Source organism: Haplochromis burtoni, unplaced genomic scaffold (assembly GCF_018398535.1).
Source record: "Haplochromis burtoni strain Fernald_Lab_line unplaced genomic scaffold, NCSU_Asbu1 Contig_4, whole genome shotgun sequence".
Taxonomy (NCBI): Eukaryota; Metazoa; Chordata; class Actinopteri; order Cichliformes; family Cichlidae; genus Haplochromis; species Haplochromis burtoni.
Window position 1 is genome coordinate 4,091,359 of NW_024582365.1, and position 26,250 is coordinate 4,117,608.

Sequence of the window (26,250 nt, forward strand, 5' to 3'; positions counted from 1 at the left end):
TATCTATCTATCTATCTATCTATCTATCTATCTATCTATCTATCTATCTATCTATCTATCTATCTATCTATCTATCTATCTATCTATCTATCTATAAACTTTTGGCTTAACGGATCATATAGATGATATTTTTATGTTCCTTGTCTCTGTAATTTTACCCCAGCGCCTGAGTATCATTCCTCTGGTTTAATATAGATATGATATTATGACTTTGATAAATAGCCAAGTTCTAACATGCACTGGCCTGCGGCTGAACTGAACTTTGGAATGAGGATATGTTATTAACACTCCACATTTTGGTCATGAAAAAACCTGAAAACTGTGGGAAACCCTTCCGAGTTGAACAGCACGTTTCCTCAAAACAGTGTGCGGCGATGTGGAACAGAGGGGCTTTGAAGTACACTGATCTTATTTGATGGGTGAGTGAGGAGTGTTAGATTATCAGCAGTGACATGTTTGTAAACCACCTGTATAGAAAAGCAGTGCACTAATAATATTGGGCGCCAATGAACGCAGTGTAAGGGTTTATTGAGGTTTTTTTTTTATTATTTCCTCCTTTGATAGTACTATTTACCATGTGTCTAGCTTTTTGGCATCCGTTACTTTTTTATTCCTCTAGCTGTCTGCTCCACCCTACTTATTTATACTTGTCACCAAACCTTTATTTACCTTTCCTACCTTTCTGAGTTCTACATTTAGACTTTCTGTTTGAACTGCACTTAATACTCGGCACGTATTTAGAGCCAGATGAACCGGATGAGTGTTCACTGTTTGCACTACAGCTATATCAGGTCTGGGTCTATACTCGTTATACTAGTGATGGACTGGCTTTTCTAGTCTTACTGACCACTCCAGGTGCTCTAGACTACAAGTCAAAACACACCATACGGTACGTTATTCCATACACTTCAAGCCTTCACGTCTCACGTCCATGGCCTGTTTCAAGTCACCAGTTAGCCTAACATGCTATCTTTGGTTTGTCGGAGGAAGTAGCCAGAGGGCACTCGCACGAGCACATGAGGAACATGAAAACTCCACACAGGGTTCAAACCAGGAACTTTCTTGTCATTGGGCGACAGGGTTAACCACTACAACACCACGCAGTTTTGTTTTTTAGAACTAGAAATAAAATTTAAAGCTGAATTTTAAAAAAAGGCTTATGCTGTATGTGAGAAATGGCCCAAGGTCACAGCCAGCCTATTGCATAATGACCACTTCAATTGATCTCTGTACAGCTGCAGCAGCCTTTGTGTGAGAACAGCAACAACGAATACCACCTGATGATACAAAGCAATGACGGACATGCAAGAGAACACTGAGGCCTCACCCCTCATAATGGCAACATCACTGAGTATAAAACACCTTAGTTAGCCAACAGACTCCACATTAATAGGCCTATAAAACTTTGTAATGGCAACTTTAGAAATTATTATTAGTCTGCAATGATGTCAGCTTGTAACAGTGTTATAAACAAGCATTTTTTCCTATATATTTACAGCTTGGTAAAATGACAAATAACCATAGCTTATTTATCAGCTTTCATACTGTAAACCTGTATTCAGAGCCTCAACATATAATGTTTATGCAATGTATTATTTGTTTATAATTTGTAATATGAAAGCATCACACATAACTTACAATAAAGTATTAACGTTCTAATAATGCAGCAAATTTAACAGCAACTATTTCCACTGTCTGACCTCACTGTTTTTCAAAATCTGGCCCTGACTTCATCTGTGTAAAAAAAACAAAACAGTTAACACTTACTCATCGACATCCTCCTGGACCTCCTTCTCATTTTTGTCTAGAGCCTGAAACTCTCGCTCTCTGGCCTTCTTCTCTGTCACCTCCTTCCAGTAGTCGTTGAGTTTTAGGCCCAAAGCTCCGAGGGTCAGTCTTGGGAGTAAAAAGAGGAAACAACTGTAAATGTGTTTAAAATAAGACAATGACAGAAAAAGAAATTAAACGTCAGTGACTGAAGATTACATGATCAAATTACCGCGTTCGCTCTTAACTTTGTACGTACAGGATGAAACTATTTATTCCAACTCAACAGCTCATATTCACAAACAAAACAATCAAACAAAAAAAGCAACGATCTGATTTATTACTGTTTGTTACCTGTACTCTTTGGTGTACTCAAAGTCTTGCTTGTTATGAGCAGGTTTCAGAAAATTGCACTCAATGACGCCGATGACGCCAATGCCCGCTCTTAGGCCCGAAGTCTGAAGGAAATTTAAGAGTGACATTTATTAAGCAGAGGCAGGTACCCAGGGTAACCCCACAGTATTTGTAACACACAACATTATTTTACTTTACCTTTAGCTGGCAGCCCACTTTCTCATACGCCTTAATGAGACGATTCTTGTGGTACATCATAATCCCATAGTGATCCTTGTTTTTTGGGTTAAGTCCAAAGGTCACCTTCACTTTGTCTTTCTGACAAAAACCAGTTAAGAAAACTGACAAAGTTTAGAATAATGATGCAATTTTCATATAATTAAAGGGATGTTACTAATGTAACTGTTTTAACAGAAAAACATGGAAAAAATGTAACATTGTTCATGCAATTATTATTAATGACCTTATTATTAATTATAGTAGAGTATAATTCAGAATTTTCATAACTCTTATCCTACCCCTGAGGTCTGGTTTGTTGCATGCATTCATATATTAGATAGGCAAACAGATAAAGTTCAGATTAAAAATTCGGTTTTGTGGGCGCTGAACCGATCCCTGGCACGATAACACAAAACCCCAGTTTCAAAATCTCAGTTCTCTAGAAGACATGAAAAGATTAAAAAAATAATAATAACTAGATATGAGACCGCATGAACTGGCACTGTGAAGCTTGTTTGGATTTTCCCTTCATGAACATCTGTTAAGCACCAAAAGTGTGTGTGTGTGTGTTTTTTTTAAACTTTTTTACCAGACCCCAGTAAAGTAACACAGATGCTTCATCTCCAACAGTCACACGAATCCCACTTCCTGTTTACACTTGAATTTGGCTGTTACACACACACATAGCGTAAGGATACACTGAAGTGGGGTTTGTAGACGTCATGCTCAATGTGTATCAGCCTCTTCGCTACCAGTTTGGCCTGAATCTTCTTCCCCCTCAGTATGATCTGTGTTTTCGGCTTCAGATACAGGATACTGAGGTAGGCCTGTGATAAACATGCAAAGCAAATAAAACGGACAAGGTGAAAATAAATAAAGAAAATAAGCGAGACTTAAAACTGAAAACTCTAAATATGAAATACTCTTTTGTCGGTTGAAATCCACTCGTGAACGCACATTTTTCACCAGCGGGTTTATTTTTTAATCTTGAAACATGAAAAAGATGATTTACAAACAAAAAGTGAACTCTTAGAATTTGCGAATTATCATTTAAAACCTGCAAAAAAAACATTTTTTTAATGAAACTGGGGCAGTGTTACTACAAAACCACAAGGTTGACAGTTTGTCTACAGTAGTGTGGAGGTACTCAGTGTCTGCCAAAAAGTGGAAGACACTCTTACACCCAGCCCCCAACACACACAGCACTTGTATGGCTAAACCCACACGTAAACCACAACCACTACACCCTGAATTTTTCTCTAACCCTGATCACAACCTTTAACACTAAAATCCTCCTGAACAGGTCCCCAAGCCCTGACAAATATTAATATTATGGGCCACAGAGGCTCTAACATAATAACAGATGGTAAAGTGTTTTTTTACCCACTCACCCTGAGACTGTAATGCATGTCTGGGATGTTCTGCTCAGTTCTCAAGGATCCGCTATTCTTCAGCCCCTTCTTCAACTCTTCGATCTGAATCTCAGGCAAACGAATGTCATTCGGATCGGTCTCAAAGTCGAGCTCCATCTTACCGTCTTTAGCTCTTCGGGATAGCACGAAAGAAAGCAGCTGTTAGAACATGTAATTGTGTTTCACTGCACACGCTGTAATGGCTGTCTAGAAAGCTCCGCAGATGGCTTTGCAAGACATTTCATTAATTGGGAACGATTTGCAACACAAAGTCACTGTATGGCTTTACCGCCTGTGTCTAATTACTAGGATTTGAATCACAGGGCAATACTTGAAATGCTGGATGGTTATACTCATTGTGGTGATCATCTCTCTCTCCAGCATGAAGAGGAAGTGAAATAGGAGGTATGAGAAACCTGACCTGGTTCTTTTTACCACTTTACAAGAACCTGACTTCAGTCGACCATTTCTCTCTAAGAAATTTAGTTGAAGAAGGAAAAGAGAAAATTCAAAACTTCAATTTAGGAGGTTCTCTGTTCTCCATTTGAATGTGGGTCACTTTGCATAGATTTGCCTAGAACCATGCTTATACAAATACTACATATGTGTTTTTGTACCCACTTGCCTCCCTCTGATACTGACTGTGCTTGCACACTCCTCAGTGTCATGTGGTATTTTCAACCAATGGTCACAACACGCCAACTTGGAAACTCTAACCGAGATGTTTTGACTTGACTGACACTAAAGAAACAGTGTAATAAGGTCTGCGCTAATCTGCTGTGTTGTACAGACAGTTATCTAACAAGATTACAGATTTCACACATTTGGCTTCATCAAACTGCTAGTGGTGGAAGGGAGATGTTTATCGTGTGGAACACTCTTATCCTATCAGGTTTCAACTTTAATGTAACACGAACATGTGATTCTGACCTGCGGATGTTCCAGATTAATATCTTGGTGCCTTTTTTGGAGGGAATTGAGTCAAAATGTGAATGTATCTGCTCCAGGGATTTGACGATCGAGTGGTCGAGGACGGCCGTCAGACTGGCCTGTGAATCCTCGGTCACAACTAATAACTGTAACACCGAATTAAGGTCAGAACATAAGGGAGCATGTATGGTAATAAACACATATACATAATATATTTGTTTCCTGTTATCTGCCTATTTTAATTCATGTCACCCCTTGCCCACCGCCCCCACCCACACACCCTGTGCCATTCAAATGATCTCATCAGTTCTCACACTAAAAAAATCAGGAAGTCATACTGATGTAGAACGTCTACGCATCAGCAAATTCACCTAATAACCTAATATTGTATCCTAATATTTCCCAGTCCCTTTGTGAAGGATATTGGTTTGCTGGTTGAAAGGGACAATGGGGACGATGACAGCCTGGGCTTTAATGCTTTCCAGGTAGGTCTGCGACAGCATCCCCACAGTCTGACAGCCGCCGTTCTTGGTGAAGATGAGCGCGTCACGCCCCAAGCGCATGGAGCCCGACTTAAAGCCGTTCCCGTAAACCCCGATGGCCTGCTGACTGGCCCTCCCCGAGCCCTTCTCTGTAAAACCAAAGCTGGACACAAAAGCGAGCAAGTGTTAATTATCGAACACAAGCTGAGAAGACAAAACTAGCCTAATGTGTGAATGTGACACAAAGCGGCACATGTGAGGCCACAGTTGGAAACTGCGCGTGTGTGTCTGTGGGTTAAATGCAGAAAAGAGGAACACAATCGGTATGCAGCACTACTGTGTCTTTCTATGTTTCTTTTTTTCCTTGTGTGTGAACTTCACACGTGTCTCACCTGAGCATCTTGTGCAGTTTGTTGGGGGTCATGCCGCTGCCATTATCGATGAAAGACAGACAGAGGTGATCCGTTTCATGAACTACATCTATCCAGAACTGTTTAGCGGACACACCGGGGTCTGAGGCATTGTCTAGAAGACGACAGACAGAAAATTGGAAATAAGAAAAACAAGAGAAGCACATGGGATGGCTAGTTTCTTTAATGCCTTCCTTATATTTCTTTACAACGTGAACTTCCTGCAGGCATAGTCAAAGTGATACTGCACATTATAGATCCGAGAAGGAGACTCATGCTGCAGGAACAAATCATTAGATCTACAACTCCACTGCTGATCTCTGGATGCTACTGCATGTGCTGTAATCTATACTTCAATGTGGGGCACAGCCACTAATTGCGTCACACCATGATCAACAAACATCGAACATACGGAGTTTGGAACTTTCTGCAGGGTTATTGCGAATTACTGCGAGCTCATTCCAATAAGCACGTGGCTCCCTTTGTTGTTTCTAAACTTTAGCCTGTACTTTCACGTGGGACAGTGGTGCGAATGCATTTCTACAGCGCACTCCCTTCGCTGTTCCGGTTTTTAAAAAAGCCTCAGCAGCCAACAGACGGTCAGCACGTCTGAACCAATGAGAGCGCACAGAGTGGAGGAATGGCAATGTTGACAGCCCAGACACGATCCATTTATGTCACATGAAGGCGCAAATAAGCTACTGCTGCATATTTACCAATAAGTTTTATATGTATTTTGTCAAAAATAATCCAAACTGATTCTGTTAATGCTCACGAGAAGTAAGAGTACCGACACTGCAGAAAACCTCACTGCAGTTGAGCAGTTACTAATATCTCAGCACTATGATTTCAAACTGCAGAGCGTTAAAGGAACGAGCTCCTCTATCCTTACTTTACGACGGGATTATTACCACAACACAGCGTCTGCAGCTGCCAGCACACGTCTTTAGGCGTGTGAGCGCAAACTCGTGAAAGAGGAAGTCCGTTCGGTCCATTTTAGCACCAACACAAATGTCTGCTCAACACGCCAACTTTGTGCGCGATAGCGGAAGAGCGGTGCGAAAGAAACCACGAAAAGCTGCATCAACAGGTGCAGGGGACTGCGGAGCGTTTCTGTATTATGCCTGAAATTTCTTATTGCCTACCTATTAATTCTGCCACAGCGCTGAAAGGCCAGGTATGACTTGTGGAGTTGCTGTTCAGGAAGGAAGGACTCATCTGGAAATGAAAAAAAGAATTTAAAAAAACAAGTTAAACTTTCACTTGCTCTTTTTTGTGAGCCGCTGTAGCGAACGTTTTCTAAAGTGTCGAAACAAATGCGAATCCTCTACAGCAAATATCTGAAATACTTACAGAACTCAGGCGAATCCCATGCTCACTTAACCTCGCCATGTTTTTCGTCTGAATATTTTGCTTCTCGTCGTGTGAGCTCTCCGTGCGCAGGTACGTAGCCATACAGAGCAGTGGGCGCGTCCTCGGGGCCTGTGTCAAAGGAAGTCAGCCGAAGTCGCGCTTCGAGCAGTCTGAAAGAGACACAGCTGAGGTATTTCTTTCTGCAGATCTTATGTTAATATGACGTTTTACCAAGTTCTTGCATTTATTACCAAGTTGATTTATTGTTACTTTGTTATAACGCGTGTTTGAAATGGGCTGGTTTTTTTCATTCAAAAATTATAATAATTCAGTTGCAGAATCAGCTAAATGCTTACAGTAAATGGCCGATGTGTTAGGCACACCTCCTTAACTATCATTAAAACAGATCTGACATGCTGAAGGTTCAAATCTGGCATCAAAATAGGGAAGAGACGTGATATAAGTGACTTTGAATGTGGCTTGGTGCCATATGGGCTGGTCTGAATATCTGAGGTTGTACTGAGAATTTCCCATACAACTTTCTCTTTACTGAACATTTACTGAATGGTCTGAAAAGGGGAAAAAAAAAATCTGTGTTCAGCAATTCTCTGCTACGCATAGCGGTTCAAGTGTCTTGTTGATGCCAGAGGAGAGTGGCCATGCCGACAGGAAGGCACAATCCAGACAATCCAAATAATCACTTGTTACAACAAAGGTATGAAGAAGAGCACATGGAACCTTAAAGGAGATCGACTGCAGCAGCAGAAGACCACACCGGGTGCCACTCCTGTCAGCTAAGTGCAGTGCAGTGGTTTGCTGATACTAACAGGAAACTGAAGCTGCAGTTCACACCTGCTCACCAGAATTGGACAACGGAAGATTGGAAAAACATTGACCTGTCTGGTGAGTCTCGATTTGTGCTGCAACGTTCAGTAGTTATTTGGTGTAAGCTATGTGAAAGCATGAATCCGTGCTGTATCCTGTCAATGTTTCATATTGGTGGAGGTGGTGTAATGGTGTGAGGGATATTTTTTGGTACACTCTGGCCTCCTTATTACTAGTTTAGCTAGTTTAGTTGTTCAAAACACCACATCCTACCTGAGAATTGGTGCTGACTATGTCCATCCCTTTATGACCACAGCGTATCCATCTTCTGATGGCTGCTTCCAACAGGATAACGCGCCATGTTACAAAGCTCAAATCATCTCAAACTGGTTTCTTGAACACAGGTTTGTCGTTACCCATGGGTATTCGGGGCTCTACTTCCAGATGTTTTTTCAGTACCCTCTGATCTCCCGGCTGAATGAAATGTTTATTAGAGGAAACCTGTATTTAGGTATGTGTTTGCCACAATTTATCTGGGGCGAAGCCCCACTCCCATCTCTGTCCGACCAATCACAGCAGAGCATTCCTCCTTTAGGTCCAACGTCAGCACCTGTTAGCTGTCACTGGTGATTGGTCTGGAACTGACAAACTGGTGGTTGCTAACCAGCTAAAGCACTTCAGCAGAAGAAGCTTTTTTTTAGAAAAAAAAAGACAAAGTGAGGGGGAGGCGCAGGTGGAAGGAGCTGCCTCCTGTTGCTACTGTAGCAGACACAGGGCATGAAATGGCCACTGCATTAGATACAAACTCAGGGGGGTGAATTGGTGAAGTGCTTCTGACATGTTCGTTGCTACAAATCTGTATCTCACACACTGAGTCAGCGATTCACACATATTCCTCACACCCTGTCTGACCTTCATTTTCTCACGTAGGCCTAATCTGAAAAAATAAAATAAAATAATTTATCATAACAAAGTTATTTAGACCATCAAGAGAAACCTGAGAAAAATACAAATAAATCTATTGATTCTTAAAATCATTCATGCTGCTCAAAGTAATGCCAGGCCTAAACAGCAGCACTTTCTCCTCTCAACCTGCACACGTAGTTGACAATGAGTAACCATGGCTACAGTGAGTAACCCTGGTGACAGGGAGATGCTCTGTACTTCGCTCTGAAGCACTCATTCCCATTCCCAATAAAAGAGCTCAGGTTATTATGGCCATTTAAAATGAAGAATGCACATCAGTGCTGAACCCTTGTAAAAATATACTGTGTATGTATGTAGTCAGTTATATTTTTTCTATAGGAATCATATCAGAGAGGCACAGAAATGAACTCTTCATTTGAGTGCATTTGTGTAATTTACTGTTCCAAGATATACTTGGAACAGTAAATATATCTTTATCTTTGATATAAATATATCTATATCTTTGTATACGAAGTCTGCCATAAACAAGATGACTTAGGTCTGTGTAGAATGTTAGGTCCCACATTCACTGTGGATTCATACATGAAATAAAGGAAATGCAGAAAAATAGAGAGCGATGACAAAAATAGCATGAATGAGGCGTGATTGTTAAAACACTGTGTGCCTGTAAACACAGACGTCATTAGGTGGAGAGGGCACAGAATGCCATAGAAATAAACATCCTGCAGAACACTGAGTGAAGCACATTGTGTCTGCCCGCATTAACCCCTTAAGGCCTAGAGTATCATATTTGATACATGGGTTTTGTCAGTTTTGGAGACTTCTGCATCATCAGTGGGATTTTTTTCCCCCTAGTTAAATTACACAGTACATTTTTAACAAATAAAAAAAACCTCACCATGTTTTGGTGAGGTTTTTTCCCCCACAATCCTGATAATGATAAGCAGAAGATAATGGATGTATGGATATAGAAAATACAATAACAATTTTAAAACTCATATATGCAAATGAATATTTAATAAAAAAAAAATAAAAAAACACATGATTTGGGCTATAAATCATAATTCATAAATATTGTAAGTGTCACTTAGTAGTGACTTGGATAACTATTTAGCTTCTGATGACAAGAAAATTTTCATATTCTGCATGTTGATATTTGTTGAATGATAAATACAGTGTTTGAGTCCACATATAAACTAAGTTTGTACATAACGAGTTAATAACTGAACTCAAATGGCCTCTGCAGTCACCAGATTTCAATCCAATAGAGCACCTTTGGAACCTCTGTGGTGAAATGAGAAATTTGCATCCTGGATGTGCCACCGACAGATCTGCAGCAACTGTGTGATTCTATCAGGCCAATACAGAGTGAAATCTGAGAGCAATGTTTCCACCAGCATGTCGAATCTGTGCCCTGTTGAATTAAGGCAGTGTTTTCAGGTAAGAATGGGTCTAAAACGATACTAACAAGGGCTACGCAGCAAAGTATATTTTACTATTCAAATTTAAAAAGATTCATTGCTTTACTGTAGAAATATCTTTTTGCCAACAGCCATAATTGTAGAATCAATATTATATTTTATTAAATATATGTGTTGTAGGATAGGCTTAATCACTGATGACATATTTCCTTTTCGTTCCCAGGACATAAAATACTACTGTTTATTACACACAAGGCGTGCTTGGGTGTAAAGCAGTGATGCGTGTGTCATGGCAATAGTGACAGGGGTTTCAAGCCACAACCTTTCTGTAAACCTAACCGAAATGAAAATTAAACTGTAAGTGAAAGAGGACACAAACCACAGCTTCTGGTCATGATTGATTGGTTTGTATTAGAAACAGAGGCTTCAGCTTTATTATAGCCAAACACGTTTTATAACCATCAGTTGCAAACTTACAGTGATTTACAAACCAGCTATTGACCAAACAGTAAGCAGCAATAATAATGACTGTTGTAATACACTGTTAACTAAAGTTAGCGATTCATTTTTATTAACAGTGGCATTATAAAGTGTTAAGAAGTCTTTTTGCATTTAGGAAAATCTGCTGCGTTAACACACAAACTTAAAAATGGATCAGAATCATTATTGCAAATCTGCACAGTGGATCAACGTGGCATACAAGAATATTTGAAGAAGCAGTTAAACACGGAGTACTTATCTTTTATTTATTGGCATTTTTCTTTAGAATGCATGAGACTGATTTATTCCAGCTTTTATTAAGAAATGATAAACTATGTATTTAATTAAACATTTGGGATTTAGGAGGTGTTGCAATGCTTTACCAACCGTGGCTCTTATTGTAGTGGTTTACACATTTGCCTACCAAACAAAAGATCTCTAGTTATTTTTCCTGGATGGAGATGGAAGTTTCTTTGTGGTTACATGAGGAAGGGCATGTGGCATAAAACTCTGCCAAATCAAACATGTGGAGCTACCTAATGTGGCAATCCAGCCAGATGAGCAAATTGCAATACTTGCAACTCCAGTTGATGGTTTTAAACTGTAAACTGATGTCATGAGAATGCAGACAGCTCAGAAAAGATGAGCTGACTGCTTCAACCAGTTTAACTGGTTCCTGTTGAATTTGTTTTCCTCAGGTTTATCTGCTCAGTATTAGCTACTCAAGCTTGTTGCAATACACTGTTTGTTAACTAATTCATGCACCTGTTAATTTAACTAGAAATAATTAATTGCATCTTCCTTCAAAAATCAATCTGCTGTCAATTGATTTTGCCTCTGCGGTTGAGAACAGTGCTATTTTTTTTAGTTCAAGAACTCATTTCAACTTGTTTACATTTAAGTAATTGGACACCAACAACCTGCTTAATCAGAATAAACCTTGATTACTCTGTGCAGTTGTCTGGACCTTCTTTTACACTCCATTGTTGTTATACTCCCAAAAATATTTGCTCACTAGAAATGCAAGATGGCAAAGTGTAGATCACTTAGTTAAAGGTATATTGGCAGAAAATAATGAAAGAGTTGTCAGTGATTTGCTTTAAAGACAACAGGATACCCAGAAAAAGAATAATGTAGCAGAAACATTGTTTCTTTTTTCTTTTATTATCTCTAACACGGCGAGCTTCAACAGCTCAGTCTCTTGTCGCGTGAAAAAGTCCCCATCTTTGGTCTCCACTGTTGGAACGTTCCAGTTTTTCTTTCCATCCATTCACTATTGCAAAATAATCCTCTTCAGAAAATTCCTGCAGGGAAAAGATACAGGTGTGTTGGATGGCACACTAAAGGAGGAATTTAGCTTTCTGTCGTAACACAATTATGAAGGTGCAATCTTTGACACACTGTGTGGTTGTGGTTGTGCATTCCCACCTTAATGAATTCATCTTTAATGGCCTCTGCTCTCTGCAGCTCTGTCTTAATCACTTCGATGAACTGGGCTGTGCGGTCTTCGGCTCGAACTTTGCTGAAACCAGCCTCCTGAATGAACTGTAGATGGGGAGGCAGAGGAGGGATTAAGCGGTGTGGGGACAGCACCATCAACTGATGGACTGCAGTAGTACATACATACAAAGTCTATTCTCTGGACATAATGTTGGAAAATTTGGCTGCTTCTATAGTCTTCTAAACACATTTACTCATAAGTGGATCAGTGCACTGCTTATACTGTTAAACAGGATTTTGAATTGCAAAAACAGAAAATATAATCTACATATCAGACAAGAGTCCAAAGTTTTAAACTACTAGCATTTTTATACATGAGTATTTTTACCTTGCCATACTCTGAAGGTGTATACAGGACATAGCCTCTTTGTTTCACATAGGCCTCGAATGCTGGGGTCCAGGGCTTCTTCCCACAGCAATAGTCACTGATAAGCAACTGTCCGCCTGGCTTTAACCATGACTGGATATCAACAAGAACAAGATGTTTCTTACATTTAGTGCTGTATCATTTTTTCTCTACAAATTACAAGAAAAGTTGGGAAATTCATGAATTGAAACCATTTAGACTTAAAGAGATGCACACATGGAAGCGTTTGAAGAGGGCTAGTTTATCATCTATGTGCAGGATTGTGTCTCTGCTGTAGATCACATCAAATGAATCTTCTGGAAATGTCCTTTTTGTAGCATCGGCAACCTCAAACCGCACCTGAGGAACAGTAAATACCATTAAAGATTTGGAAATAAATCATTAGTCCAGCCATTAACTTTGGTGTTGTAATCAACAGAATAACATACGTACTGATGGAACATTCTCTACTTTTGCCCTCTCTATTGCAATGTCCACCATGTTGTCTGACAGATCCAAACCGAGCACTTCCACTCCAAATGCCTGAAAAAATCACATAATAATTGCCACAGTTATAGCTTTTACAATAATGATAAGTGCCCTAAAATCAACATTGTAAGTGTGGCCTGAGACTTTGTTGCTCATACCTTTGCCATGTAGAAGTCTCCTCCACCAATGCCACAACCAACATCCAGAACCTTCTGTCCTGGCTTCAGGTTCAGCAGGTCCACAAACTCCTGTTAGCACAAACATGTTTTCTTTGATTCCGCCTGGCTTTGAGGCCAACTTTGTAAAGGTTATTTTGGCTACAAAAAAAGCCAGACTAAAATAATACGTTTTAAGACGCAATTTAAAAGACTGGATGGACTCGGAGGACTGAATATAAGGAGGGAGGTTATTCCAGAGTTTGGGCACTAAGACAGCAAAGGCCCGATCACCTCTGGACTTCAGACGAGACCTCGGTTGCGTCAGGAGCGTTTGATTGGAAGATCTAAGTGCCTTATTAGGGATATACAATTGAAGGAGTTTGCATATATAGCTGGGAGGCAAATTATTTAAAATTTTAAAGGTAAGCAAAAGAATTTTGAAATTGATACGATAATCAACAGGGAGCCACTGTAGGTTGTCTAAAACTGGTGTGATGTGGGCATAATTTCTAGTACAGTACCAGTTAAGAGACGCGCAGCTGCGTTTGAAATTTAAAAATTAATTCAAAGAAAAGAATATTACAACTGAACACAACTTGAAGAGCTACCACAAAGGGTCTGAATAAAATTGCCAGTGCATTTAATGCAAATTCTGCACCACACTAAAATGTTAGACGCTCAGAAGTCTGAATACTTACAGAAGCATGCAGTTTTCTGTGTTATTTTCTGTAATTGTGTTTATAACTCAAAATCATATTTTTGCATTTTACTTGTTAAATTTCCTTCCAAGAAGCACTTATCATTTGCATCCAGCCATATTATTTGGGATTTGCCTACCTTGGTGGTGCTAGGCCCTCCTGTGCTGACGTAACCAGCCCCAAACATCTTCTCATAGCGCAGGATGCCACGTTTGGTGTACTGCTGGTTGTCCAGGAATTGCTGGAAGGTTTTGAATCCATTCTGGCTGTTCGAGGAGCGAGTGACCTTCTCTAGCAACCAGCAGATTTGATTTGGATTGTTTTTCATCTGTAAGTGTTGGATAGATGAGAAGGTGACAGAGATAAGTAGTAGTAAAATGGGTTAACTACATGTCCACACACCAGCATCAGAAACTGCCATGCGCTTTTTTTCAATCCTAATATGACTCAAATGTCTCTACCTCAACGTAGGTCTGAACTCTCCTTTTCAAGACAATGTCGAAACCAAACGTTTGGCCCTCTTTTGGCTCCATCACTTGCACTGTTGTAGTCATGTGGCTATATTGTGCCTCAGTACGGTAGCAGGTGGGGTTGAAATCCCTCTTACTGTCACCTTGGTAGAAAATTATGAATGAAAACAAACTAATCTCCATGGAGCATAGAAAGTGAGCAGTTAAAAGAAGGTGTACAGACATCTAATTAAATCTTTTTGAAATATACAGGCAGAGGACTTCATACAATCTTTCTTAAGTTACCTTCATTTACCATAAAGGTTTAAACATTGAATTTAATTCTGCATCTGTACCTGACCGGTGGTTGCAGGACTCTCTGAAAAACAGAAAGCCTCCAGGCTTCAGCCAGGTAAGCATTTTTTGCATAACCGAATTCAGCTCCTCGTCACTCAAATACATCAGTAGCCAGTTGGAGAAGATAAAGTCAATGCTGAGGAAAAAAAAGCATCATTCTTTTATCACAGTAACCAACAGTATTTTCAGTATATAACAAATAAAGCTGTGTGTGTCGTCTCTCTGCCTTTCGAGACTGGCTCCTTTCAGAGTTACTACTTCCACTTGTACACCTATGATGTGTGCTGGAAACGGTGACCTTTTAACTTATGTTTCATTTTGGGGAAGTGGACAAAGTTGTGGTGAATGTGTATTGTGGCCATAATACTTCTGCCTTTTCTATGCACTGGGATTCATGATAGCATACACTACAGTTAAGGCAGTTTCTACTAAATGCTCCTCCTAAGATGCCTTTGGCTTGGAAACTGCAGACTCTCCCCCTCTAGACTATTTGATCTGTGGGCCATAGCTGACAAAAGGGGTGATTCTTCGCTCTCTGCATGTTTAAGGTCCCATAGGGACACTACAGATGTGCACGTGCAAGCCCTCAAAGAGAAAGCTAGAAGCAGGATGTAGGAAGATAGATTTCATGGAAAAAATGTGTCATTTCATTTCACTTAAAAGGGCAAATGTCAGCTTTATCGTTTCCAAGGTAAGCCTCTGCTGAAGCCACTTCTGCGCATGTTAAATATACTCATTTTATGACAGTTTATCCAGCTGTTTTTGAGATAATTCAGAATCAGGCCAGTAGACCAGCTGACTCACAGTAGTGCCATTCATCGAACCACGCCATTAGTGAGGTTAAATATTAACGGCGATATCTTAACACACACCTGTTTTGGGGAACATCCAGCTTTGTGACATCAGCTTGGAGGAAGGTACCATTGCTATGGTGGCCATTTTTCTGCCTGTTCTTCTCTATAAACCTTTCCATGAAGTCCACAGCAGTCACATGGGCTGCCTTGGTCAGCAGGTGCTTGGTGTAACGACTGGATGCAAACATAAGAATATAAAATGACTTTTGCTACATATATTCATCGAGTGCTCCTCAGTCATAAATCTTTATACTAAATGAAGTCTGAACCCAAAAAAGTTGATTCTGTTCATCTGGACACTGCAGGTTTCCCCAACCTTGTAAACAGTACATTCGTATAATGACTGGAACTAGCCTACTGAATGAACAATGATCTGTGAGTTCAGTTTCTCCATCATTAATATGCCATTTTAAACATTTATTAAATATTACAGTACTCCATTAGCTTATACTTCTTCTACTAAATCCCTGTCTTTTAAAGCACTGACTTTCTTGTCTTCTTGTACTGTTTTCCCAGAATTCTAAGTCTATTGCAGCTGTGTGCTCACCCAATTCCTGCTCCCAGCTCCAGCACTTTGCATCCCTCCAGGCTAGGCAGCATGGAGAGGATCTCTGGCAGCTCATGCTGAGTCAGTTCTTTGGCACGAGAATCCAGCATCATCTCCTCCACTGTAGCAGCCTTAGAGTGCTCCTTCCAAAACTCTGTCATATTGCTACGAACTATCATAAGAGAACACACACGGTTGGCAAGAAGCTAGATATGTGTGTAAGTGGGTGTGTGCGTATGGATACTAATAATGATGGCAATGCAGTTACAATTTATGAATGTGCAATTAAGATTTAATTCCCATGGGATGATGTGTCAAAGTTCAAGGGTACCTGTCTGTGAATCATCTATCAAGTATATGACAAAAAAGAAGTGATCATCAGGTTAATCATGTTACATCTAAGTTATTTAAGATGTAAATTATTTATTTTATTTATTTTTAAAGAGAAAAAAACAATCTGAGTTCCTTTAACTCACTCAAATGTGAGCTTTTGGAAAGTTTGACAAATGTTCATATAAAGGGCTCTACCCCTTAGGCTAAAAATTCTTCTCAGATAAACCCCCACAAACACTGTGGCCACACAGATTAACCATTAATCTAACCTGATTAAGCAATCCCAAAACACTCATTTGCCACATAGACAGAAGATTAAACCAGAATCAGTTTCATATTACACTCGTTCGCTGTCACAGTTTGCAAAGTTTGGTTTTGCTTGCTTTTGTTAATATGACACGCTGTTATTTCCACAACAGGTTTTAGCTGCCTTTTGTCAAAAGACAGATTATACTACAGTTGTTCCACATGGCCCCTCCACCCACCTGAAATCCCCCATTCATTCTTTAATTTTACAGAGATCCAAGAAAACCATGCACAGTAATGTGCACAAGCATATAAGACAGTAAACATCAGGCTACCGCTTTCACTCACAAATTTCCCCATGTGCTTTACACCAGAGACACACACATCCACAGGCTAAATGACGCCAACGCGGCAAAGTGGAATCTAAGATTCCAGTGACGAGGTGATAACAGGGTGAGAGACAATCTTCGTGGTCCCTTTTTGAGGGATAACTGCAGGTTAAAAGAAAATCATTTGACAGCTTTGTTCAAATCACCATCACATTCCAGCACAGAGCTCACAGTAGGATTACTTCCACCAGTTGAGTGAACAATTACAACACAATAACACAGCAGCTCAAACAAAATCCAAACTTTGGTGTAATCAGCTCCCTCTGGCTTAAATCAACTTTTTAAGAAAGTTTCACAGTAGTAAATGAATGAATGAATAAATAAATAAATAAAATGAATACATTTGATCTGCTCATACCTTTGTCCATTGTGGTTTTTGGTTGATTATTGTAAAATTAATCTATGAAGTGAGAAATCAGTCTGATGATTAACGATCGATCTCCTATATAACAGAAAGCAGATGTCACTTCGCGTGTGGGCTCTTTAAATAACGGGACGAGCGTGGCGCGTGGAGGAGGTGGTCGCCAGGTAGGAAACTGGCCATTAGGATGCGCCCAATACGAGGGCATGGGAGGGGAGCACACACACACGAATCACCATGTGGGAACAAGGGTCTGCAGAGAACATAGAACACATTTGCATTGACACTGGGCATAACGCAAAGCCTACGTGCACAACACACCACAGACGTCCAGAAAAATCCCTGGGAGACATGTCGGCCACAGATAGTAAGTTGACAGAATGCACTCACATCTTTTTGCACGATCGTTGCCTCGTGTATTTCCCCGCGGCAGTCTGCCTCACCGGCTCCCGGCTCGTCGCGTCTCGGTTGTGCTGACACGTGGAAAATGTCTGGCGGCACGCGCAACATTGTGCAAGATTGCCTCATACTGTTAAGGTGGAAAGCGTGAGGTTATGAAATGCGCCAGGAGTGTAAGTAGCCCACAGTTTTCACAAGGCTTTATGAAAACTGTAATTAACAGTTAATTGCTAATATCTCATTATAAAGAAAGCATTAGCAGCCAGTGGGGTCCCAGGCTGTGAGCTATGAGAAGTTAGTGAATAACATATATTACTTAAGTATGCAATTAAAAATGTATGAGAAATTAGTAGAATTAATAAGTAAAATAAAACAATAAATCTGTCATTAATAATAATAAGTTAATAAACCATTAAACGATGATAAACAATTCAAAAAGCCTGCAGAGAGTGTGTAACTGAACATTAAGTAAGTCGTTTTAAACCAGACTGAATCGTACAAAGAGATCAGACTCTTTTATTTTGTATTACTTTACTAAATGCCATAGACCAAAATCTCTGAGGAATGTATTCAGCTCCTTTCTGAATCTTTGCCGCAAATAATTAAGGCAGTTCTGAAGCCAAAACAGCATCCAGCAAAGTACTAGAAAGTACCAGTACTGCACCAGATGATCTCTCCTGTAATCTAGTGCAGCTCTTTCAAATGTTCCTAGAATCAGATCCAAGTATGCTAAAGGTGCTTTCAGGTACTGTGGTTCTGTTCTTTGGAACAAACTACTTTTACACCTGTGTGTACGTTCAAACAGGCACACAGGCCATTACACTTAATAGCTGTGCATATTTTTATTGTTTTATTTTGTTTTCACTGCCTTAAGGCATAGTAAATGTGCAGTGATTTTTTATGCTTTTACTTTCTGTTTTAAGCACATTTAATTTACATATAATCAAATGTCCTATATAAATAAAATTGGTATTGCCATTCTACCTTATAAAATGTCCAGTGTGTGTATTTATTGACTGTTAAAATCATAATCACTTCTGGGTAATCTTGCCTTTTGCTATCATAAATGACCTAATCCTCCTGCATCTTTATAGCTTAAGGCATTAAGGCAAGGGAAAGTTGCTTGGCAATGTCTTAGTCAATCTTCAACAGTATATTAAGCTTATTATGTTTTAACTAGTAGCTACATCTATCAGATCTAATAATACAAAGTAATTTCATCCTTAAAATACTATAACTGAGGATAAGTGAGTAGCATTAAATAGAGCTACAGAAGTTAAAGACAAGTTCCTCAAAATTGTATTTAGAGGTGCTCTACGTGCAATTTAAAATCAGTGGATGAACGTTTATGGCAATAAGAAACAAAAGAGATCAAGCCACAACCATCAGCACACACGAGACTGTGAAATACAGCAAATGGCTTCTATGCTACTGTAAACCAATTAGTGCTCCTTTCTTGCTGCTCTTCTTTGTTTTCTGTGACAGCGTTTGCCTTCTGCTCCTCTCAAGCAGTAAAGGAACAGCAGATTCTCACACAGAGTGCACCTACATTATAACATGAATAAACACTCTAAAACACATTGTGTTTTGAACTGTGTACAAGCTGCACTTTGCTTTCTCACCTTTACTTTCACTTTCACTCTGCTCTATTTATAAAAACAAGAAGGTTTACTCAAACCACCAAAGCACAGAGTAGAGAATCATGGATTAGGCTACAAACTGCATACAGCAAACGTGACTTTGCTCTCTGTTACCTAAAGGATACAATTAAATAATATTTGCAAATGAATTCAATCTGACATTTAAGTTTCCATCCTTTAATGTCTTCTGTTTTGCTGCTGAGATGCAACAGAGCCTCAGCTGTGACATTTCCACATAGATCATGCTGTTTCGGGTGGAGACCGCGCTTCAGTCTACTATCAGTCTGCTGTCATCTTTACATTGGTGAGTGTTCTCAGGTCGTGCACTTTGTGTGAACTACAGTATGCGAGATGCTGGCGTTTATCATACTGACAATATGACACATTCCAGTTGTTAGTCAGTTCTTTGCAGTGTGGCTCGGTGATGTCCTGTAGTCTTTGATGCTTTTCACCATGTTGCTGTTGGTTGTAAATGTTTAACATTTGTTGTATTTCTTCCGTGGGTTTCTTATAAGTCAAGTTGTTTCTTGCCTGGTTGTGAAAACTTTAATTGTGCAGTTTGTTTTCTTTAATGTTTTTTTGTTGTTGTTTTTTAGCAAGTTTAGCAAACCTGGTCAACTTCAAGAAATACAGAGAATTTTAGAAAGACAACAACAGAACAAACAAGTGGACATGAATAATATCTATTTTCACTTGTATTCATAAAATGAGCACTGAAAGTTGTCTTAACTTATTCACGTACAGCATGTCTGTACACGACGGTAGACCTATTGATAGATTAGTGAAAATGACAGTTGTGCTGAAACACATGCAGCATGAGTGTGTGAATCATTTTGTGCTTCTGAAAGTGTGCTTGTGTGTGCTGCTTGACTTTTTGCACAGTTCCAACATAACAGCATTCAAAGTTCACTTTAGCCACCCTGAGCTGGATCACATGAGCGGACAGCTAGGCTTTTCTGAGAATTTCAGGTACAGATGGAGGTTGGGAAAGACCCTAACCACAGTCGTTTATATTCAGCGTACTGTAGGCGTTTAAGTTGAAGTTTAATGTACTGTAATTCAGTTAATGGTAGAATACAGACCAAAGACAGGTGTCCCCAAGTAATCAATACATAACTTAGCTTTGTGCGCATAAAAAAACTTGAACCGGTGAGTCTATTGTAAAAATATATGAAGTTGAACTGCCATAAATGGATTTTAAATTCAGTTCATGTTAACCTCAGTTGATTTCTAGAGTGGTTCTGTGTAGCCGTACTCACTGTTCATTTGGCCTTTTCTCTGGTGAGTATTTTCTTAGTTGTAAGTCTCCTTTAGTAAGAGCTTAGTGTGGAGACTTTAGTTTATTTTTAAAAATAGAAGGACGGAGTAATTGAGAGTAAAATTGAAAACAGAAGGCGAATTCATGTTGCAGATTGAATGAGATTAAACAGGAAATGGATGTGAAGACTGAATAAAACAGGTGATGACATCATGTGAGCATTAAACGATGACGTGACATCTTCTAACGTGGTTGCAGTATTCTAGAGCTGGAGTAGCAGGAAAAGGTGGACAGACTTTATTATGCTGACCGTGTTTAACAAAGACAAATTCAGTACAAAATGAGCAAACTCTACTAATTATAGAAGCGCAGTTCCAAAAGTCCGAATGTCCTGCAGCGAAACGCCTGTAAATGATTGCTGAGAATGAAAATATTGACACGGCTGATATGAAAGACTAATCTCCCGTACTTTCCTGCAACTTTAGAAGCAAATACATTCAGAGCTGTTGTTTGCAGTCTAATTTTCACTGCTGGCCTGTCCTGGTTAATTGTCCAGGTGTGAGGACAAAACAAGTATGAGTTCAACAGAGGTATTATTTCCAAAACTAAACATAATGTGAGCTTATCTTAACAAAGTCAGTGATGTAAGTAATTTTGCCACTTGTTTCGATTTATAGCAGTTAGAGACGCATATAAACTACAAATACTATTTCTGCCCCTGACTAATTGCCAGCTGTGCTGACGTCCTCCAAAGCTGTGTGTTTGGTTTTGTTTGTTAGTCAGCTGATTTATATGCGTTACCTGGCTTTAGTCTCCTCATGCAGAAGCTTTTCTTGTTTGGTCTGTTGCTCATTTGGTCCTGAGTGAATCCAAGATGAACGTGCTTAAATCACAAGGTGTCTGATTCAAGACTTATAGATCACAGGTACATAAATTACTCATGGAATTCTTAAAACCTCCTCAAGAAGTCATTAGGAATGATGGCATAAGTACAAATCAAAGAATATCTTTAAATAATCATCCCCTGGTTGTAGCCCCCGGCCAGCTGACAGACATCTAGTGAACTGTGTGGTTTAAAAAAAACAGAAAAAAAGGAAGTGGAAGTCTTAAAATTAATCTGACGCCATCATCTCTTCCGTTTATATGAAAAGACTGTGTTCAAAGAAACTTGTTTTCACCAGTGGATAATAAGAGAAACAATATGATGAGGAAAATGTCGCACAATGACAGCAGCATTAAAAAGAAACAGTACAATCCCAGTACAATTATAGGGTAAATCGTTAGCATTTTATATTTATACATATATATTATATTTAACAAAAGAACAGGCCAATAAAAAGTACATTTGATGCATATTTGCAGTTTGTTATTTAGATATTCAGTCACTTCAGCAGTGAAAAAAGGTCGTGGTGGTTACAACTGACTGAAAGTGTTTACTTTGTTAAAATCTAACTGTATAAAACATCGACGTCAGAAACGTAGATAATGTCGTGAGAGAATTTTAAGATGTCTTTTTCTGTTGTTTTTAGCAACTAAAATAGAGGCGTTCGCAAAAAATGATACTGATGATTCAAATCTAGGGCGAATTTAAACTACAAAGGATGATATCTTTCATAGTTTTAGGTTCATACTGTTAACTGCAGCATAATAAAACGCCAGAACACATTCACCTTTATCCACTAGGTGTCAGTGAATGTCCACAAGAAAACAAGAGTCCTGCTACACTAAAGCAATGAATAAATATATACAAAAACATGTGTTATCTTCTTCTGTCTTCAAGAAAATATCATGTTACTGAAACAGAAAGCATCAGAACTCAAAGCTAAAGAGAGTTTAAAAAAATATTTGTACTAACAAAACAAGACATCATAAATCACATTATAATATTAGAGCTTTTACACCTTCACTGGCTGATGCCAGACAACAGGGAGTTATGGCCAGACTACTTTGACAGAAAGGCAACAGTAACTTAAATAACCACTTGGTAGAACCAACGTATTACAGAAGAGCATCTGAACACACAACATGCAGAACCAGGAAGCACAAGACCACAACAGGTGCCACTCCCGACATCCATGAGCAAGAGACAGGCTATAATGTCCATGGGCTCACCAAAATTAGACAATAAAAGAGTGGGAAAATGTTGCCTGGCCTAGTAAGTCTTGTTTTTACAGCAACATTCAGATGGTACAAACAGAATCGAGTCTAAACAACATGAATGCATGGATCCATGATGCCTTGTGTTAATGGTTCAGGCTGTTGATGGTCGTGTAATGGCACACTTTGGGCACCTTATTATCAACTTAGTAGCTTATTAACGCCATAACCTACCTGAGTATTGACCACGTCCATCTCTTTATGACCACAGTGCACCCATCCTCTGATGGCTGCTTCCAGCTGGATAATGCAACATATCACAAAGCTCTGATTTCTTTAACATGACAATAAGTTTACTTTACTCAAATGGGCTCCAAAGTCATCAAATCTCAATCCAATACAGCACTTTTGTTATGTGGTAGAACAGGAGATTTGTATCACACATGTGCCATGAAGATTTAGAGCAGTTCTGATCGTGGAGACACTTTATCGCCCAATAAAGTGTCTCAATATATGTAGTATATGTTCCTTCCACAACAATGTAATATATTGTTACATTGTACAGGGAAAAAATAAAGGAGTGAGTTTTGTCTTTGATGTGTTGTCACTGTTTTCGTCAATTTTATTGAGTCACAAGTTTGTCACGCAGAGTTGAAACTTTCATTTGAATTTCATGTGTGCATGCTTTACTCTTGTTTCATGCATACAACTCTGCGATCACCTCTTATAAATATTAATGACGCCTTTCATGTGTCATCGTTTGCTTTAAAAGCAGCCTCGTCCCCTGGGAGAGAAAGCCATCTTCATCCAGCTTCATCTCCACTTTCTTCTAACACAGGAAGACTCTTAGGTGTTGGTGCTGTTGTAAATCAGGTGGAGTAAAAAGAAAACATTTAATTTCATTATTTCGTTATAATCTAAACAAAGACATATCCTATGAGTTAGGCCTTAGGGAGAAAATAAACTAATTGTGCTTCACTTGAACAGGAGTGCAAACGAGGCTCTAGAGAAAAGAAAGCATTTGTTGGAAACCTCGCAAACCACAAAGCAGTCCTTTCCAGTTTATGTGTTCCCACGAGAGAAGGTGAAAGGTGGAATAAAGCATCAGAGCCAAATGCTATATGTATTTGTTTATGGATTTTACCAGTGGGAGAGCTTATGTGCGTGCATGCTTATTCCTCATGTATTTCTTCACCCATTCACCCATTATTTTGCCCATACAGTCTTGCTGTTTTCCAGACACAGCTATGCTGACGTTGATTGATCTCTGAGTGAACGCTTTGTGATGTGCATCTTCTTTTACCTCGTTTCTCTTATCTGTCACAGACAAACAGGGAGCCAAAGAATTTGTCAAACATCTTAATGCACTTCCAATAGGATGTCTTCTCAGTAAAAGGCTGCAGTGGATCATGCTGGCAGAGTTCGCTCAGGATATTGTTTTACTTTCCTCAAAAGTGGAAATGAAAGAACTGATTTTCAGATTCACTTTGAGGACCTCGTGTTACCCGTGGAGATCAATGAGGTGTAACAAAGCAGACAGTGTCACCAGCTCCTCACCTTCATCCATATGGGGCTTATTTCTTTTGAAATGGACATTAGGAAAACAACAGATGGATCGTGTCAAAGAATCCTGGCTCTGTGGCAGTATGATGGAGATGCAGCAAGATCACGAGCTCAACTTTAATTCGTGTGTTTTTATCTGGGGATAAAAGAGTTTCCATGTTACACGTTCTCCTGCTGAGCATTGGGCTTACAGCTGGAGCCTTGATCAGAAAGTTTATTCACAGCCAGCGTGCAGGGGTTAGAGTTGGGCTGCTTTCACAGGGCCTGCTTACATTTACAAAACGATGCTCAGTCATCACAAACTCTTATAGTCAGACATGCTATCATAAATTTCAAAGTCAGTATTTATGACAAATTATTTTCAGCAGTTAAGCTGAGCAGTTAAATTCCAACAAGTTAACAGTATCAGGTAATCTAAAATTAGTTTATAAAAAAATCCCAACCTTAGCAGTCTCACAATACTCTGTCATTAAGCTTTACAGCAATCACTCACATCTATTTGCCAGTGTTTTAATACTTTGGGCATCTAAGTCATTTTGTAAGTTTTTTGCAAATGAGATATAAACTTCCTCAAAAGTCTTGAAATTCTAGTATTTGCTCTCCAGGGTTGGACTTAATGGGCAGGTTGTGCTTTTTAGAAACATAACTATCTGCTGCTCAGCAAAGAAGCCCCGTCTGCTGAAACACAGAAAGGGAATATTCTACTAAAAAAAGATTTCTTTCAAAGATTTATACTTAATTGGCTGTCACAGACTGCCGGGGCCTTGCATTAGCTTCAGTTGAACTTAATAATGCGCTTTGGCACAGAACAAAGACTGTGGATTTTGTTCCTCGTCTGTCATGCTGGGAACAATCAATAACTCATTCAACATACATAACGTATGGGTATGTGAGTATTGTGGTAAGAAAGACCTTTGTGTCTTTTTCCCTCTGTGGGAAACTTTTTTCTGTGTGTTTCTGCCGGTGACATCTGAAATATGAATACTGTGAGGGGTGGCTCAGAGGTCTTGTCAGAGTGTGATGTCTGGAAGCAATTGCAGTGACAGCAAGCGTGAGTTTCCTAGCCAAATAAACTGTGCAACTTCCCCCAGGAGCCCGGCGTGCTCTGTGAGCATTATCTGATTCATGGAATAAGTCTTCCTGTTGTGGCAAATCCTCACCTTACTAATCTTTTACTGAGAGACTTAAACTATGGTTTGGGGCCATAACCGGAAGATGGTTCTCAAAAGTGAGGAAAAGTGAAGGGAAAATATGAAAAGGTGATATCTGTTTATCTTATAATAAGACCCTTCAATAAAAGTTCCTGAAATTATAAGTATCAAGACATCAAGAATTTCTAACCAGCCTATTCATGAAGGCATGACTGGATCTGGTGGGAATTTAAGTTGAGGAAATTATTCTCTGATCAGCAGATGATTGTGAAAACTACCTTTCAATGTCAAATTCTGCACATATACACACTGAACTACACTATAAGAGAAACACTTTAGATTTTTACCATGAAATACTGGGAGCAGGTTTGCCAGAACCCTAAACCCATATTTTCAATGTACTACTAAGTAAGACTGTGACATCTTAGATCAGTTAGGGGGAAAAGATTCTCTGATCAGAGAAAACAACCTTTTTTTTTTTAATGTCAAAAGAGCCCTAAAACATTTATATTCCTTCACAGCAGGGGGCAGTATACACCTTGATGTTGCAACTGAGTGTAAACTCTGTGGAGAGTAGGCCAACTACCGTTTTATTTCATCTGCTGGCTAATTACAGTAGTTATTTATTACTTCACAAAAATCGATTTCCAACAGCGATGCTCTAAACCTGTTTGAAACCGTTTCTCTCCCGTTTTTCTCTGCAGGTCAGATTATTCTGCCAATACCACCTGCTTACCACAAACAGACCACTGCACCATTCTTTTGTATTTTTGCCTCTCTAACATGGCTCACCATTTCTTTGACTGGGCAATTCAGGCTGAAATCACGTTTTTGT

The 26,250-nt window shown here is 39.4% G+C and overlaps 2 protein-coding genes across 4 annotated transcripts in view; both read right to left on the reverse strand.

Annotated features, from left to right (window-relative positions):
• zgc:152774 (uncharacterized protein LOC553526 homolog) overlaps positions 1–8,380 on the reverse strand; it is a 14,892-nt gene extending 6,512 nt beyond the window's left edge. The window contains exons 1-11 of one of the 2 annotated variants that reach the window (XM_042221533.1): positions 8,026–8,380; positions 6,928–7,097; positions 6,720–6,792; positions 5,557–5,689; positions 5,107–5,327; positions 4,683–4,830; positions 3,732–3,885; positions 3,039–3,167; positions 2,320–2,439; positions 2,122–2,225; positions 1,768–1,896 (exon numbers count right to left, since the gene is read on the reverse strand). In XM_042221533.1, the coding sequence (XP_042077467.1) occupies positions 1,768–1,896; positions 2,122–2,225; positions 2,320–2,439; positions 3,039–3,167; positions 3,732–3,885; positions 4,683–4,830; positions 5,107–5,327; positions 5,557–5,689; positions 6,720–6,792; positions 6,928–7,029 (1,313 nt within the window). In that variant the 5' untranslated portion in view covers positions 7,030–7,097; positions 8,026–8,380. Of the gene's footprint in view, positions 1–1,767; positions 1,897–2,121; positions 2,226–2,319; positions 2,440–3,038; positions 3,168–3,731; positions 3,886–4,682; positions 4,831–5,106; positions 5,328–5,556; positions 5,690–6,719; positions 6,793–6,927; positions 7,130–8,025 lie in introns of those variants that run through there. The other variant, XM_005913387.3, reaches the window with a different exon arrangement.
• Positions 8,381–10,485: 2,105 nt separating this feature from the next.
• Positions 10,486–17,798, reverse strand: pmt (phosphoethanolamine methyltransferase). 2 transcript variants are annotated; one of them, XM_005913388.3, is made up of 13 exons: positions 17,698–17,767; positions 17,305–17,560; positions 15,979–16,150; positions 15,450–15,605; positions 14,577–14,713; positions 14,233–14,384; positions 13,911–14,099; positions 13,074–13,163; positions 12,880–12,969; positions 12,664–12,786; positions 12,409–12,540; positions 12,009–12,125; positions 10,486–11,884 (listed from the first exon to the last, which is right to left on the reverse strand). In XM_005913388.3, the coding sequence occupies exons 2-13, from the start codon at positions 17,312–17,314 to the stop codon at positions 11,774–11,776; spliced, it is 1,479 nt and encodes a 492-aa protein (XP_005913450.1). In that variant the 5' UTR covers positions 17,315–17,560; positions 17,698–17,767; the 3' UTR covers positions 10,486–11,773. The 2 variants fall into 2 exon arrangements, with proteins under 2 accessions (XP_005913450.1, XP_005913451.1); XM_005913389.3 differs by lacking the exon at positions 17,305–17,560 and having other exon boundaries at positions 17,698–17,798.
• Positions 17,799–26,250: the final 8,452 nt, after the last annotated feature.